The sequence below is a fragment of the Mizuhopecten yessoensis genome, unplaced genomic scaffold (assembly GCF_002113885.1).
Source record: "Mizuhopecten yessoensis strain PY_sf001 unplaced genomic scaffold, ASM211388v2 scaffold5519, whole genome shotgun sequence".
Classification (NCBI taxonomy): Eukaryota; Metazoa; Mollusca; class Bivalvia; order Pectinida; family Pectinidae; genus Mizuhopecten; species Mizuhopecten yessoensis.
The window spans coordinates 1,049,264-1,066,574 of record NW_018406089.1 but is presented as its reverse complement, the minus strand read 5'-3'; the positions used below and the strand labels follow the sequence as shown (position 1 = coordinate 1,066,574).

General features: G+C 40.7%; 1 protein-coding gene across 1 annotated transcript in view; it reads right to left on the bottom strand.

Moving 5' to 3' along the window:
• The window catches only part of LOC110450859 (thyrotropin-releasing hormone receptor-like), a 48,567-nt gene extending 32,735 nt beyond the window's left edge, over positions 1-15,832 (bottom strand). Inside the window, exon 1 of the mRNA XM_021498631.1 lies at positions 14,816-15,832. Within this exon, the coding sequence (XP_021354306.1) occupies positions 14,816-15,664 (849 nt within the window). The 5' untranslated portion in view covers positions 15,665-15,832. The remainder of the gene's footprint in view (positions 1-14,815) is intronic.
• Positions 15,833-17,311: the final 1,479 nt, after the last annotated feature.

The following is a 17,311-nucleotide window of genomic DNA, read 5'->3' as shown; positions in this document are numbered from 1 at the left end:
TGTGTGTTCGAGATACGCTACGGCACTGTGTTGTAGCTTTGAGCAAAATATTTAACATTGCTTGTTCCAGTCTACTCAGCTCTTAACCATTACGTGGTTAGGCAGTGCTAGAAAGGTTGAATGTAAGCTGTGAGCGACGAAATGGTGGCACCGGCTGTATGCAACCTAGGGAGTTGGAAAGATATTGGCTGGTTGCAAAGGCCCTATAGCCACGGATAAAAAAATGTGAACCGATTTGAGACGACCGACGAACTACGTTGTAATAAAGCGGTTGATAAGAACCTCGAATTAATATTATAATTTTACCTGAATAATTATTTACGTTATTGAGCCATAACATAAAAAAGGAGTGTACTCTGAATAAACCCCAAAGCAGTTATATTCTGACCATCTCGTTCCATGCAACATTCTGAAATATAACAAGAGGCCCAGTATCGCTCACCTGGATTTGATTAAAGTACTTGATTAGGTAAAGATAAAGTACTCCATGGTACATGTAAGTACTGTACCATCCAGCATTTCTGGAGATATTAGAGAATACAATCTTCAATTGTCAAAATCTAAGATGGCGGCCTGGTGGCCATCTTGTTTTAATAACACCCCAATAGTAGCAAGCGCTACTATCATTTTCAGGGTTTCACCTTAATTTCCCCTATTGGGCCCCCTCCCCTTTGCCCCCAGGGGGGCCATATCCAACGTTAAAACAAAATTGAGTCCCCTTGGACCAAGGATAATCCAGACTAAATAAGGATAAAATCCTTTAAAATCTTAATTTTATTCATTTATTGGTAATAATAACATTATTTTTATAAATAATTGTTTTGGTTACCTTGAAAAAAATGACCGTTTTGTTGAACTTTTTTTTTATAGATTTTGATTGTCTGCAGTTTTCTCTTTTATATTTTCAAATGTTCTTCATTCGTTTTTCTAAAACGGCCTGGTGCATTAAATTTTCCAATTATTAAATCTTCCTCCATATTCTTAACATCTTTTAGACTAGCAGTACTTGAGGCCGTAGGTGTTGCTTCGACGACCCCCCCCCCCCCTCCACAAACATAACATCTTCCATTTCCCATTCATTCTCGACCGTTTCTGCATTTGGTTTGGTTTAATTTTGTTTAACGTCCTATACACAGCTAATGCCATTTAAGGATGGAAGTAGTGTAAGCGTGCTTGCGTGTGTGTATGCAGAAGACAGGATATGTTGGTGTGCTTGCCTCCTTGTGAGAGCGCGGATCTGATGCCAACTTTATAGTGCTATTTCAATGAAATACCATGCCGAAGGCACCCAGCACAGCATTCCGCCCTGTCATATTATACTGACAACGGTTGAACCAGTTGTTGCCATTACCCTAAATGCTGAAAGTTAAGCAGGGAATAACAACTTCCATTTTTATGGACTTTGGTATGTCCCGGCCTGGGGACAGAACCTATTGCCTTCATCACGTTGGCGAACGCTCAACGTTAAGGCCAAAAGAGAGGTGTTGCCAAGCATGGCGCTAGGAAATAAAAGGCAAAAGGATAGAAGTAGAAAGAAAGATAAAGATCCCAAATATTACAATGACTGCACCCACGTGATCGGGCAGGTGACACTAACCTTTTCACGTCCGATCGGGGAATCGAAACCCGGCCGCCTTGGTTAAAGGCAAGTGCGCTATCCACTGCACCACCCGACCACCCTACTGCATTGTGCGTTGTGATACCTCAAACTTTTAACCAATCAGCGAACGTCGTGGCCACATTTGTCTTCCGAGTCGGTTAAAACATTGCCAGAGCAAATATAAGTATGCAAATTAATAAAAGTCCATGAGGAATGCAGCAGCACATGAACGGCTCTGAGAAAAACGAATCGACAGGTTAATCGCGTAAGATAATGAAGTAGAAGAAATAAATAAATAAGGATAAGAAACGCGATAAAAACAGTTGCGTGTTATGGATTTAAAAACCTTAGATACCCTTTTCACCACCTGTCACGTAAAGCCATTAATGCATGCTGTTATGTTGCCGCCGGTAATACTATTTAATGGCTTTACAAGCAGATCATTTACCTCTCAACCACACGATTGCCCTTTTAACACACGACTGCTTTCTGGGTAGTCCGTCAGCTTACCTATGTTACCTCGCGTTAACAAGAACCTTAACTTTAGAACCAGCTCTACTGACCCTAAGAATAATCTGCTTGGTAGTAGCAGGTAGTGAATTGTACTCTACTGATCAAATAAAGCATTTGGTCAATGTACCGCTTTTTTAAAGTCTGTTGTTGTTGTTGTTGTTGTTGTTTTTTTGCTCGTGATTTACGTCATTGCAACATGTTGATAGTGAAGACGGGTGCCTAGGGAGACACAAAGAAAGAGCATGTAGGATAGAACTTAAAACGAAAGAGGCGTCACAAAAACGGCTTTTAAAGTTTGACTTCACTGCGTTAGGTGTCCTGTTAATAGCCAACGTCATTTAAGGACATCAATGTACAGTAGTAGAAAGCCGTTCATGTTGATCATGTTTTAAGTAAAAATCTAGGGGAGCGGCTAATGTAGAAGTCTACATGGTCTTTCACTTAAAGTTCAGGGTGGTGCATTTCTGTTCTGATTGTATTGTGTTCAATTTCGTCCAAGCCAGATTGATTGCATTGTGTCAACTGCAGAAACATAGGCGTTGTGTGGTAAATAGCAGTATCACATGCTGCTGCTACTTACTTCTCGACTTGAGAGGTGAAGATGTACTAGACAAAAGGTAATTGCATTGAATGGAGGGGTATTAATTGTAATTCGAAATTTACATCAGGTTACCGAATGGTTTACGACGAAATTTCAGGTATACTGTCGAAGTCGTGTGCCAAAAGGCGGAATTAATTTTGTTCGAAATGGTGAATATTATATGGACAAAAAAATTACAAAAGCTGAGTTTCCTGATAATTTCTTGCTGCAATCACTGGTGGCGGCTCAATTTTTGTGAAGAGTAGTCAAGTACTTTAATTAATTTTGATATCTTACATGTTGTGACCAATAAATGATTAATTAAGAAAAGGCAGCATGGACAGGAATAGGAATGTATTTTGTTTGTGTTAGTGAAATCAATATATGTCTTGAATGCTACAGGAGAAACCAAGACAGTAATTGAACAAATAGATTCAACCCCTGCTTAAGAGTTTATATTTGTCATTGGATCATCTCTTCATATTTTCTACGTTATATGAGTACCTTTTCTGAGAACGTTCCTTTGAGTGGAATTCCTTCACTATTCATTGTACTGGAATAATAATAAAGATTTAATAAAGTTCATAGCATTTACCTTACCCAGAAAGCGTTCTAGTTTGGTAACTAGATCCTCCAAGTTATTTCCCACCGCAAATTTAGTAAAGGCACACCACTAATTCAGATGGACATGCTAGCGCTTTTGACCTTTAAGACGATTCAATAGTTCAAACTGAACAAGTTTGTTATCTTTGTAATAAATTGATAATAAACGTCTGTAATGTAATTTTCATTACAAATGATTTATCGATAATATCATCAGGGAAACACCAATAGCTATATTGACGAAATAATTAGTTAGAATGGTGTACCCTAGTTGATCCCTCAAGGCATGTGCCGTAAAAAAAATCATAGCTATTTTTGTTTGGGATGATTCGGTGTTTTACACCATCGTTGATTATATGTCTTGGAATAGGAAGATGGAAGTGTTTAAATATGCTCTGGTGTTGCTATAATGTGAGTAGAATTCAATAGTGAATTGCTGTGGTGTTAATTGACGGAATGGTGGATGATTGATTATCATATTTTGAATATAGTTAGCAATATAATTATGTTACTATGTTTTTATGCAAATAAGATTTTTTTTCTTTATGGGTGTTTGTATGTGGTATAATGTCTTATCAACAGCTAAGGTCATTGAAGGAACTGCCTCTATGTGTGTAATGTATGCGAGCATGTGTGCGTGTGTGCTTGAGGCAGGGTATATTAGTGTATTTGCCTCGTTGCGAGAGCGCGGATCAGATGCCGACTTCATTTTGCTATCTCACTGAAATATCGTGCAAAAAACACCTGGCATATCATTCCGCCTAGTTATATTACACTGACAATGGGTCAACCAGCTGTGACGTCCTCGCAACAGCCAATTCCATATGAAGACGGTGCCTATAGGAAGATACAGCCAAAACGAAAGTGTACGTAGGAAAGAATGGATAACATAGGAAAAATAATAGCAGATCACTTTGGTTTTAAATTTGGTTACTCGACGGAGGTGCTGTGTTTTTTTTTCAGTGGAGGCATGTGCCATCGGTTTGGCACACAATCATATCGATGAACACCGTGTATAGATTGCAATTAAAGATATCCTAAAAACATTCCTATACAAAACCTCATTTACTGCATACCCAATGTATCTTGTATTCAAAGAAATGTAAACTACCTTTTTTTCTGTTGATTCCTAGTCACGCCGAAATGAAAGGCAATGGAGATTCTGACAACAGCTTAAATATGTATTACATCTCCAGCAAACCATTGTACAACTGTCATATACATATTTTAATACTATTATTTGATATGCCATTCAAAACGAACTACAGCTATAACGGTTTCCTGAGACTAACAACAAAAAAGGCAAAATGGGCCGGCATCGCTCACCTGTTATTAGCCTGACGCTTGTAATCTTATAAGTTAACAAGTTAGTCAAGAAGTTATTTTTAACAGCCCATCAACGCCTTGAAGATTTCTTTAGTGCCAATAAAAGTTAGATAGAACACACGAAAGGAAAAAGACAAAAAGTGGTTGTTGTTAGATATATCGTTTTGAACAAACCAACCATTTTAGGAAGGTTAGAATTATTGAGATAGTTACCCTTTCGAAGAAAGATTTTAAGATTTGTTAAATCACTAAATAGTTTACTCGTGTATGCTGAAGGTAAATGCAATCTAATTACTGTAAATAGTTCGTGGCATGCTATGTTTTGAGGTTGGCCCAATCGCGTTTCAATAATTCAGAATGAGTAATGTAGGAAAGTCCTATAAGGAGACGGGAAAGGACAAACCTCGTCTTGGCGGTGTCCTCTACAGCTGGAATACCGAATTAAGGTTTTACAGAGTGTAATGTGTTGTCTACGCATCGTTGCAAATCACTTTGCCAATTTGACGTTGCAAACATAGTTATTAATGGTTCGAAGTCTGTAAATTGAAGTTTAAAATCAACAGTTGGTAGCAATAAAATAAACTTCCTAATCATACGGGCCAAACATCTTTACTGTATAACTGTAAATTGCCGTTACATTGGTGCCTATTTTACTATACCAAAAAGGTCTCGAATGATAATGATCTTGCCATATCTTAAACAAATATATAATATCCCAGAAGAAAAATATCAAATCCATTTACTTTCGTTTATAATTTCTGTTTGACTTTATCTGGGGTTTACTATGGAAAGTTTAAAACCAGAGAAATGCGGTTGTAATATCTTACGGCAGTTTCTAAAAGTGTTTATTTAGTAGCTTCATTTTCTTTCCATTAATTCTAGCATAGGTTACCTCATACGTAGATAAGGTGGAATGCTGCAGGCGAAATACATTCCAGAGGGTAATTGATTATATAAGTGTTTGTAGTAATTTTCATGGAAATCAAAGCAGTCCTTCACTTATGCGTAAATTGAGGTTCCTCACATAATCCACCGAAAGTTGTAAAAGCCATTGGCCACCATACTGATTTTCACATAAGATCAAATTGACCTAACAGGGTACAATGTAATTAATACGTTTTTGCGGGAAGTGTTAGGAAAACCAAAGCATGTTCCCTACATCAGCCAATTAATCGTGCACCTGGAGCAATCTATACACATCATCCTCGCTTCGTAAACTTCGTATTGTTTAATTGGGGTTTAACGTCCTCGCAACAACCATGTTCATACGAGGACAGACACACAGGGAAAAAGACCAGAAATGACAGAAAACGAAAAAAGTTTGGCAATTCGGACAACAAATCAATTTTGGTCCATCTTCAATGCCCTCTTATTAGATGACACAGAAGAAAATCCCAGATTCTGAAGGGCCCACCTTAGTTGGCTTCTAGGACATAAATGCAGTGGGATACAGCAATCTTTTCTCGGTTTTCTTAATGTCCCCTAATCAGCTAGAAGTCAATAAAGAAACCACACCCGATTCTGCGCGGGGCACTTCGTATGCACTTACGTTCAGGTACTGTCAAATATAAATTGCGCGACCTGTTACCGGTTCCAGTCAAGATTAGAACGAACGTTAGGTAGCTAGTTTAGGATTGCTTAACGACCAAGCGAAAGTACAGTCCTACCTTGCCTAACAACAATGATAATAAAAAGACACCTACACAATATAATAAACAAACAGAAACTGAAGAATAAAATCTGCAGCTGTACAAAAGGAATGACAAGTAAGTATTGAACAGAAATTCAATTCCAATGACAAGGACCAATTCAACGTAAATATAAATGATTAACGTATTCAACGAATCAACTGGGTTAATCTTAACAATATCAGCTTCAGTTTGATTTAGTTTTGTATGGTAGTATTGTTTATTCCATTACAACCAAATTTGACACATGTTGACATCAATAAAATCGATGGTTACAATAAATGGACACTGTTGCTCTTTTAAGTGTTATCAGTGTTTCATGAAGTGTTCAGTGGTAGTAGATTAACTGACACAGCGTAGGGCAAACACACTCGCCAACAAGCGACAGGGAAACAATATCCGCCAAGTGGATGTTTTGTCAGTCCGAGCATATCACAAACCCTACTGACAAGTTAATGAGAGAAAAAACGAACCGGAGGTCCCATGTCTAACGAGTGCGACAGAGCCGCGTCCAGTAATACATGATATACATCAATTCAGCTTCTCAAGGAGATAAATACATTGATCTGAAGTAATGGCATGATCAGCGCTACCTCTAAAAGGTAAATACACCAACATACCCTAAGGTAGAGCAGACCGGAGAGAGGAGGTTATCCTCTACGATAAGGCCATACCTACATCAAACAGTTACATTTTACGTAAGGAAGACCAACATAATTGTCATGCACGTTACCAACCATTTATAGTCAAACACTTAATGATTTAATGCGATGATTTCAAACAAATACGTGACAGATTCTATAATGTACCCTCTATAAAACATTTATTTGATGCAATCAATGTATGATTATTTGCAATCAATTTTAATTTCTAAAACAATATATGATGTATTTTAACCAATTCGTTTGTTGTCGATATATTTCGACATTTTTTTCACATTGTCTCTTTTTTGTTTCTGGTTTTTATGTATTTATTTTTGTGAATGTCTATTTTTACATCATTGTTTGGGCCTAAATTACCTGAATTGTCGAAGGGCCGTAAAACAAAACAACACAATTACCTGCCCCAGCACACATACACACACATACTACACAATTGGAGACACATCTTTCAATGGTCTTAGTTGTTTATAGCACGTTGAGACTAATAAAACCAAACCAAATCAGGCATGAGATTTGCAATGTAAACATTAGATGAAAGTAACATTCAGAAATAATTCTATATGATAATCGATATCATTGTCATATTTTGTTTTGTGATGTCATTCAAACAAGGACCGTCTAAAATTCTCCACTCAATCTCACTTTCAATGCTCCCTATACAAATAACCTATTAATGTTTACTCTTCCGAAGTACACTTATGTTCGACACTTTAAGCCAGCACCAATATAAACCGTATTTCGCTCTAAAATCTAATGATATTTCAGCATGTTATATTATGTGAAGTTGTCGTTGGATGGTTCCAGTTATAAGTGTACATGTATTTACTATCAAATTTGTGGGGAACCAATCTATAGAAAGTGATAATGAAATTATCATGTATTCATTTTTTGTGAGTGTCTTTTTTAAAATTGTTGTTTGGCCCTAAATGACTCAAATTGTCGATAGACCGTTAAACAATACAATAAACATAGCAATCCCCGATCAGACATGAAAGGGTATTGAATCATTGAGACCACCTACACACATGGTTGCACGTCTGTAAATGACCTAAGTCTTGATAAAAAATCAAACAAAATAAACCAAACCTGCGCGCTACCATCCAGGCCAATACGAATGAATGATTTAAGCTGATACATATTGCTTCATAAATGTTGTAAAGCTTATTTTATTATTTCTAAAGTAGTATTAATGAAACGGAGAATTCATTTATCATGTATGATATATTATAAGAAGGTATATACCAATGTACAAACACCATTAGAAAAATTACATATCAACAGATATGGTCATTTAAGGACGGCCTCCCCATGTATGCGTGTAGTGTATGCGTGTGTTTTGGAAGGCTGCGATATGTTCATGTTTATCTCCTTGTAATAGCGCGGAACTGATGCCGACTTTATAGTGCTACCTCACTGAAACATACTGTCGAAGACAAGAAGATAAGATCCCAAATTTAGCCGGCTCTTACGATCATGCAATGGGGGCAGAAGGTACAATTCTTACGCCCAACCTACAGGGAGTACATGCAGGTACTCTCTGGTGACTGTAGATACCGAGGGTAGGGCAAGTGTACGTGCAAACACACTGAAATGTCACTTTATAGACCACCATTCAGATGAAGACGGTGTCAACAGATGACGAAAAAAACATGATTATTATTCGCAATATATACATTTTCATATTGTTTATAACATTGTTGCTAAAACATTGGACCTCTTTATGACAAGATTGGGTTGACGATTAATTAAAAAGAAATTTTATTTGATAGAATTTGTTCATTTGTTTTTCCGTCATATATCTTCTTTTTATTTTACTTTTTAATTAATGGAATTCTTGTACTTTGTAATAATGATTCTCAAAAGCATTACACTGTTACGATATATGTTTACAACCGCCTGTACGGACATTCATTGGTTTCTTTGTCTCTGTCCATTAGCTTCACTAAAAGATTGACAGACAGTAATCCTATGGCTCTTTTGTTAACACCACAAGGAGAATAAAAGTCACGCTTGGCAACTAATCAGATTAGACAAGCTTTACCTATTTTCCTATGAGCTGAGTTCGGTAAACATGTTCGTATAAACTATTTCAGGATTTTTGTTCTAATCATCAAGGTCCGGAAATAGCATTCCTGATTCAGGATATGTCTACAACGTTATCGAATGAAGTGGTTATTAAGGTTTTACGACGATGCAACAGCTACATTGTGTACGGTCCATTATAAAGTATGTGTAGTGTCCGAAATTAAACAACATGCTCCACCCCCTTTACTAGTGTTTTGTTGCAATCTCTTCTAAACAGAATTCACGATGAATTTCAATTTGATACTAACAGTCGTTGAAAAAGAACCCACGATGCATAACATCGAAAAAGCAATTTACAAAAAGCATTGTGCCAAATTCCCCAATGCTTAATTTTAACACATGCTAAAGCCTTTTTGCAATTTTATAATATCATGCATGGTTAAGGTTTCGTGTATATGACACCCAATGTTTTTTTTAAAAGGATTTACCTGTTATCCACTGCAGGACATTAAGTGATCACTATGTGGGTTTAGTTTGGTTTTGTACTGTTTTACGGCTCATCGACATTTTAAGTTATTGAGGGCTTTATAACACTTAAAACCGTCCTTCTTTTAATTGAATACCTAACAAATCTTTTGAAAATTGTTACTCTCTTAAGTTTTTAACGTCCTTGCAACAGCCAAGTTAAAATATAACCGGTACACAGGGAGACGACACACAAATAGGTACACAGGGAAACGACACACCAATCGGTACAAAGGGAGACGACACACCAACCGGTACACAGGGAGACGACACACCAATCGGTACACAAGGAGACGACACACCAATCGGTACCCAGGGAGACGACACATCAACCGGTACACAGGGAGACGACACACAAATCGGTACCCAGGGAGACGACACACCAATCGGTACACAGGGAGACGACACACAAATCGGTACACAGGGAAACGACACACCAATCGGTACAAAGGGAGACGACACCCCAACCGGTACACAGGGAGACGACACACCAATCGGGACACAAGGAGACGACACACCAATCGGTACACAAGAAGACGGCACACCAATCAGTACACAGGGAGACGACACACAAATCGGTACCCAGGGAGACGACACACCAATCGGTACACAAGGAGACGACACACCAATCGGTACACAGGAAGACGGCACACCAATCAGTACACAGGGAGACGACACACAAATCGGTACACAGGGAGACGACACATCAATCGGTACACAGGGAGACGACACACCAGTCGGTTCACAGGGAGACGACACACCTATCGGTACCGAGGGAGACGATACACCAACCGGTACACAGGGAGACGACACACTAATCGGTATACAAGGACACGACACACCAATCGGTACACAAGAAGACGGCACACCAATCGGTACACAAGGAGACGACACACGAATCGGTACACAGGGAGACGACACACCAACCGGTACACAGGGAGATGACACACTTATCGGTACACAGGGAGACGACTAACCAATCGGTACACAGGGAAACGACACACCAAGCGGTACACAGGGAGACGACACACCAATCGGTACACAAGAAGACGACACACCAATCGGTACACAAGAAGACGGCAGTACACAGGGAAACGACACACCAAGCACACCAATCGGTACACAAGGAGACGACACACCAATCGGTACACAGGGAGACGACATACCAACCAGTACATAGGGAGCCGACACATCAACCGGTACACAGGGAGATGCCACACTAATCGGTACACAGGGAGACGACTAACCAATCGGTACACAGGGAGACGACATACCAACCAGTACACAGGGAGACAACACACCAACCGGTACATATGGAGCCGACACATCAACCGGTACACAGGGAGATGACACACTTATCGGTACACAGGGAGACGACACACCAATCGGTACACAAGGAGACGACACACCAATCGGTACATATGGAGCCGACACATCAACCGGTACACAGTGATACGACACACCAATCGGTACACAGGGAGACGACACACCAATCGGTACACAGTGATACGACACACCAATCGGTACCCAGGGAGACGATACACGAATCGGTACACAGGGAGATGACACACCAACCGGTACACAGGGAGACGACACACCAACCGGTACACAGGGAGACGACACACAAATAGGTACACAGGGAGACGACACACCAATCGGTACACAGGATGACGACACACCAATCGGTACACAAGGAGACGACACACCAGTCGGTACACAGGGAGACGACACACCAATTGGTACCCAGGGAGACGACACACCAATCCGTACACATGGAGACACACACCAATCGGTACACTACGAGACGACACACCAATCGGTACATAGAGATGACACACTAATCCGTACACAAGGAGACGAAACACCAAATGGTACACAGGGACACGACACACCAATCGGTACACAGGGAGACGACAAACTAATCGTTACGTATGGAGACGACACATCAACCGGTACACAGGGAGACGACACACCTATCGGTACCCAGAGAGACGACACACCAATCGGTACACAGGGAAACGACACACCAATCGGTATACAGGGAGACGACACACAAATAGGTACACAGGGAGACGACACACCAATCGGTACACAGGGAGATGGTACACCAACCGGTACACAAGGGGACGACACACCAATCGGTACACAAGGAGACGACACAACAATCGGTACACAGGGAGACGAGACACCAATTGGTACACAGGGAGACGACACACCAATCGGTACACAGGGAGACGACACAACAATCGGTACACAGGGAGACGAGACACCAATTGGTACACAGGGAGACGACACACCAATCGGTACACAGGGAGACGACACATCAACCGGTACACAGGGAGATGACACACTACTCGGTACACAGGGAGACGACACACCAATCGGTACACAGGGAGACGACACATCAACCGGTACACAGGGAGAGAACACACCAATCGGTACACAGGGAGACGACACAACAATTGGTACACAGGGAGACGAGACACCAATTGGTACACAGGGAGACGACACACCAATCGGTACACAGGGAGACGACACACCAACCGGTACACAGGGAGACGACACACCAATCGGTACGCAGGGAGACGACACATCAACCGGTACACAGGGAGACGACACACCAATCGGTACGCAGGGAGACGACACATCAACCGGTACACAGGGAGAGAACACACCAATCGGGACACAGGGAGACGACACAACAATTGGTACACAGGGAGACGAGACTCCAATTGGTACACAGGGAGACGACACACCAATCGGTACACAAGGAGACGACACATCAATCGGTACATTGGGAGACGACACACCAATTGGTACATATGGAGACGACACATCAACCGGTACACAGGGAGATGACACACTAATCGGTACACAGGGAGACGACACACCAATCGGTACACAGGGAGACGACACACCCATCGGTACAAAACAGGAAGACGACACACCAATCAGACACAGGAGGACGACACACTAATCGTTACACAGTAGGACGACACACTAATCGTTACACAGTAGGACGACACACCAATCGGTACACAGGAGGACGACACACCAATCGGTACACAGTGAGACGACACACCAATCGGTACACAGTGAGACGACACACCAATCGGTACACAGGAGGACGACACACCAACCGGTACACAGGGAGACGACACACAAATAGGTACACAGGGAGACGACACACCAATCGGTACAAAACAGGAAGACGACACACCAATCAGACACAGGAGGACGACACACTAATCGTTACACTGTAGGACGACACACCAATCGGTACACAGGAGGACGACACACTAATCGGTACACAGGGAGACGACACACCAATCGGCACAAAACAGGAAGACGACACACCAATCAGACACAGGAGGACGACACACTAATCGTTACACAGTAGGACGACACACCAATCGGTACACAGGAGGACGACACACTAATCGGTACACAGTGAGACGACACACCAATCGGTACACAGTGAGACGACACACCAATCGATACCCAGGGAGACGATACACGAATCGGTACATAGGGGGATGACACACCAATCGGTACATAGGGAGACGACACACCAATCGGTACACAAGGAGACGACACACTAATCGGTACACAAGGAGACGACACACAAATCGGTAAACAGGGAGACGACACACTAATCGGTACACAGGGAGACGACACACCAATCGGTGCACAAGGAGGCGACACATCAACCGGTACACAGGGAGACGACACACCAATCGGTGCACAAGGAGGTGACACACCAATCGGTACACAGGGAGACGACACACCAATCGACAGGAAAGCGTTGTCAAAAAGGTAAAGGAAATACAGATATTAAGTGCAGCAATAGGGGTATCATATAAACTATGGTCAATTCGCCTCATACAACATGTAGTTGGATACAGCAAACTTATTCTTTCCCCGAACTTCCGAATAAAGGGAAATATTTAAGCATTGAACTGCTTTCAGTTGGCATCCATAGGTAATATGAATGCCAACTGGACAAAGGCAAATTTAATGAAGCGCGTTAGCGGTTCATGTTGGATTTGCCTTTGTCCAGTTGAAATTTCTTTTTTCCTATGAATGCCAACTGAAAGCAGTTCAATACTTATATTTACCATTTTTAGAATCTGTTCATCTCATAGAAAACTCAATTACATTTACTATTATTCAACATTTAGTAAAAATAATGTATGTATCGTGTATGCTTGTTCAATGAATAGAACAGCCATCGCCCAAGTAGGGTCAGTGGCATCCAACGTAACAATTACGACGTCAACAATTGGTTCATGGCAATCATAGCCTATATGAATGCCAACTGAATTTGGCAGGGTTATATAGTGGCAATGCCATACGATGGTAAATATGTATGTATAATATTATACTAAAGTTCAATCATATCATCATGAATAACGTCAGCTTTAATGCTTTAGTTTGCCGTAATGGTTCAGCTTGATTTGTTTTGCAGTAATTAAGTCTAGGATAAGGTCATAAATGAAACAAGAGAACGATTTTGAAAAGTTACTTTGAAATTACAACTATAGTTTTCTTCGAAATAAATCTTATGTAATCATAATCGTAAACAGAAAGTCGCTTCTGGCCAAGGTAATAAACTCGTTTTGTTTTTTAGTGGAAAAAGATGCATGAAGCAAGGCGCTCCACTTTCTGCTATTTTATTTTGTATTAATTCAAATGCTGTTTAAAACTCGTTTGAAAAATGGATCAAAATAAAATGCAATATTTTACCGTTTTTCAATTTCACCTCATTGCATACAAGGATGATAAAAGAATAGCACGCCATTCCATATGACATAGCCCTAGATTTTATTTCTGCAAAATGATCTCAAGCTTATCCGTTTTCGTCAAGTGAAGCATTTTAGTCGGCAACCCTCCTTTTATAAGATACAAGTTCTTGTTGGTTTGTCCACGCAACCTCTGAGTTCATATACAGACGGGTGTCTGCGGCGACAACGCCGAAATGTAGCGTAGGTAGGAGATCTAATAAAAACTGTCTCAGTGGAGCAAATCAATGTTATTGTGTGTCCTCCGGCAAGCCAAAAATAAAACTGACTTTGTCGGATCCCCACATTAATAACCACTTACGATTAAGTTTGAAACAGCATCGACGTTCTTTCCCGTAACCTGACGGGATTGATACAATATGTACTCCTATCTGTACGTAATATCAAAATAATTGTATTATAAAAAGTTCGCTTTAGCACTAGTCATCAGATCAAGGTTCATTATTTATATATGATGATTTAAATATATTGATTATATAAAATAAACCTACCTGGCACCGGGAATTGGACGTTTGACGTGTACGGCTGGAATATTCCGGAGCTTTGCTTCCGTCCGAATCTAATGCTGACTTGTTAAAAAGTATCCTGATAATGAACGAGTAGAGAATCCCGGACAAAAGTAAAGGGAACACATAGAAGATGAAAAAGTCCGTCATGTAATAAAACAGATACGATTCTCGCTCTAACCTGTATGTACAACTATGAAGGGGTGCCGACCCGTCGCAGGTTAAGTTATACGTCATAGTAGTCAATCCAAGCCAGGGGGTGCAATAAAGCACAGAAAAGCACCAGAGTGAGATAATTATACGCTTAGCTCGGCGAGCAGTACATATTGTTTGTGCCTTCATTGGGTGACATATAGCAATGTAACGCTCTAAAGTAAATGCGGTAATTGAAAGAGCCGACGCGTCGGCGCCAAGATATTGTACGAATACGAGAACAGAACACATGGCCCTTCCCCACGGCCAGTGGTTTCGTCGGAAGAGGGGCTCTGGTATAGAGGGAAGTGTTGCTGACAAAAGTAGGAGGCAGTCAGCTACCGATAAACTTATAAGATAACAGTTGGTCGGAGTCTGCATGCTTCTCCGACGTGAAACCACGACGATCACCAATAAATTTCCAAGCATTCCGATCATGAAGATAATAAGAGGAACTATCACTGCAATAACTTTGTATAATGGAGAGTAATCATCAGATCCCATTACGACAGTAGGTAGACAACTCTTAGAATCACCCTCGTTTGTTTCATTTATGACGAATTCCGGTTCCTGAGTAATAAAGCACCTGGTGTACATTCCAACCGCGGCCGATGTATTCAGTATCACCTCCCTGTCGGTCATATTGGTAATCAATCTTACCGCTTACAAAAACGTATTTATATATTGTCATGACATTATTACATCAAGGCATCGAGAGACTATAAAGGTGCACACCCTCCTTTGTCATTTCCGTCCGCTACCACTTCGCTGTCACCCCTTTTATTATGTTCTACAGAACAGCTAGACATATCTGATGGTCACGCGCGACTGTTGCTGGCTGCGACAGTATACGTAGCAACACAAACTATATACGTAGCTCGTAGCTCCCGTGCAATGCATGAGTTATGCCTTCATTATGTGTCGCGGCAGGAAACTATGTTATCAAATGTCAATGCAGCGGTGCCCAACGCATTTAATTACGTTCCAAACTATTTTTACTGATACAATCATTCCTTGCAATTATACAGAAAATGAAATGTTTTTTTATGTAATATATCCAATAAAATTAAGTTGGACGTTTCGGGAATTTTTTTCCCCAGAGTAAAATGTTCTCTCAAAAGCTAAGATCGTATGAAGACAGGTCCCTTGGGATTTTATTTTAATAACTAGGGTTAACGCAGGCCAGTTGTTTCTGTTCTCCAGTCCGCTGCTCATTAGTGGTTTCATTCAAAAGATAAAGCGTTGCAATGTAAACATATTATATGATGTTACGTTGTTGACAGCGTCGAGGGTTATTTGCACTAGCTGAAATTTCGAGGGTATTTTTTTATTTTAAACGCGTGTGTTTTCATTTCATTTTGTTCAAGTTTAGTTTAGTTTAGTATTGTTTAACGTTCTATCAACAGCTATGGTCATTTAAGGACGGCCTCCTTATGTGCAAGATGCATGCGTGCAGTGCATGCGTGTGTTTTGGGAGGCTGTCATATGTTCGTGTTTGTCTCCTTGTGATAGCGCAGAACTGATGCCGACTTTATAGTGCTACCTCACTGAAATATACTTCCGAGGACACCAAGCAGGACACCCCACCCGATCACAGTATACTGACAATGGGCGAACTAGTCGTCACACTCCTAAATTACTGAGCGTTAAGCAGGAGTAGAAACTACCATTGTTACGGACTCTGGTATGTCTCGACCAGGGGACAGAACCCAAAGCCTTCCTCTCAGGAGCGAACTCTCAACTAAAGGCCAAAAGTGAGGCATTGTCAAGGGAGACATCCGGAAAAAAAAATTGTTTAGAAAGAAGAGAAACGATAATTTCCCAAATTTAGTCGCCTCTTACGATCCTGCAATGGGGGCATCAGGTACAATTCTTACGCCCTACCTGCAGGGACCGTAAATATGAGAAACAACTGAATGGTATACGTGATCTACGCGTAAAGGGAGAACGTCAGGAATCGCTGATTGTACAGTTTAAGTTGGATAACGCCAGTAACAATCGTGACACACCTGTTTGAGCGAGGTATCACCGGATAAAGATATGGTCTATACAACACTCATCACAGTATTATTGTCAAAACATATTGTGCACGCGAATCCAGACATTTGTACAACGTAAAAACGACTCAACTGACACGAAGTTTCACTGCTGATACAGGTATGTCGCCATTAGTTCAATGAAATGTCGTTTGATCCATCGTGAGATTTGTCGAATAATAAAAGGTTTTGGGAGGCTTTATTTGAATAAAACAGTCTAAGGCAAGAAAAACATGAAGATTTATTAACATGT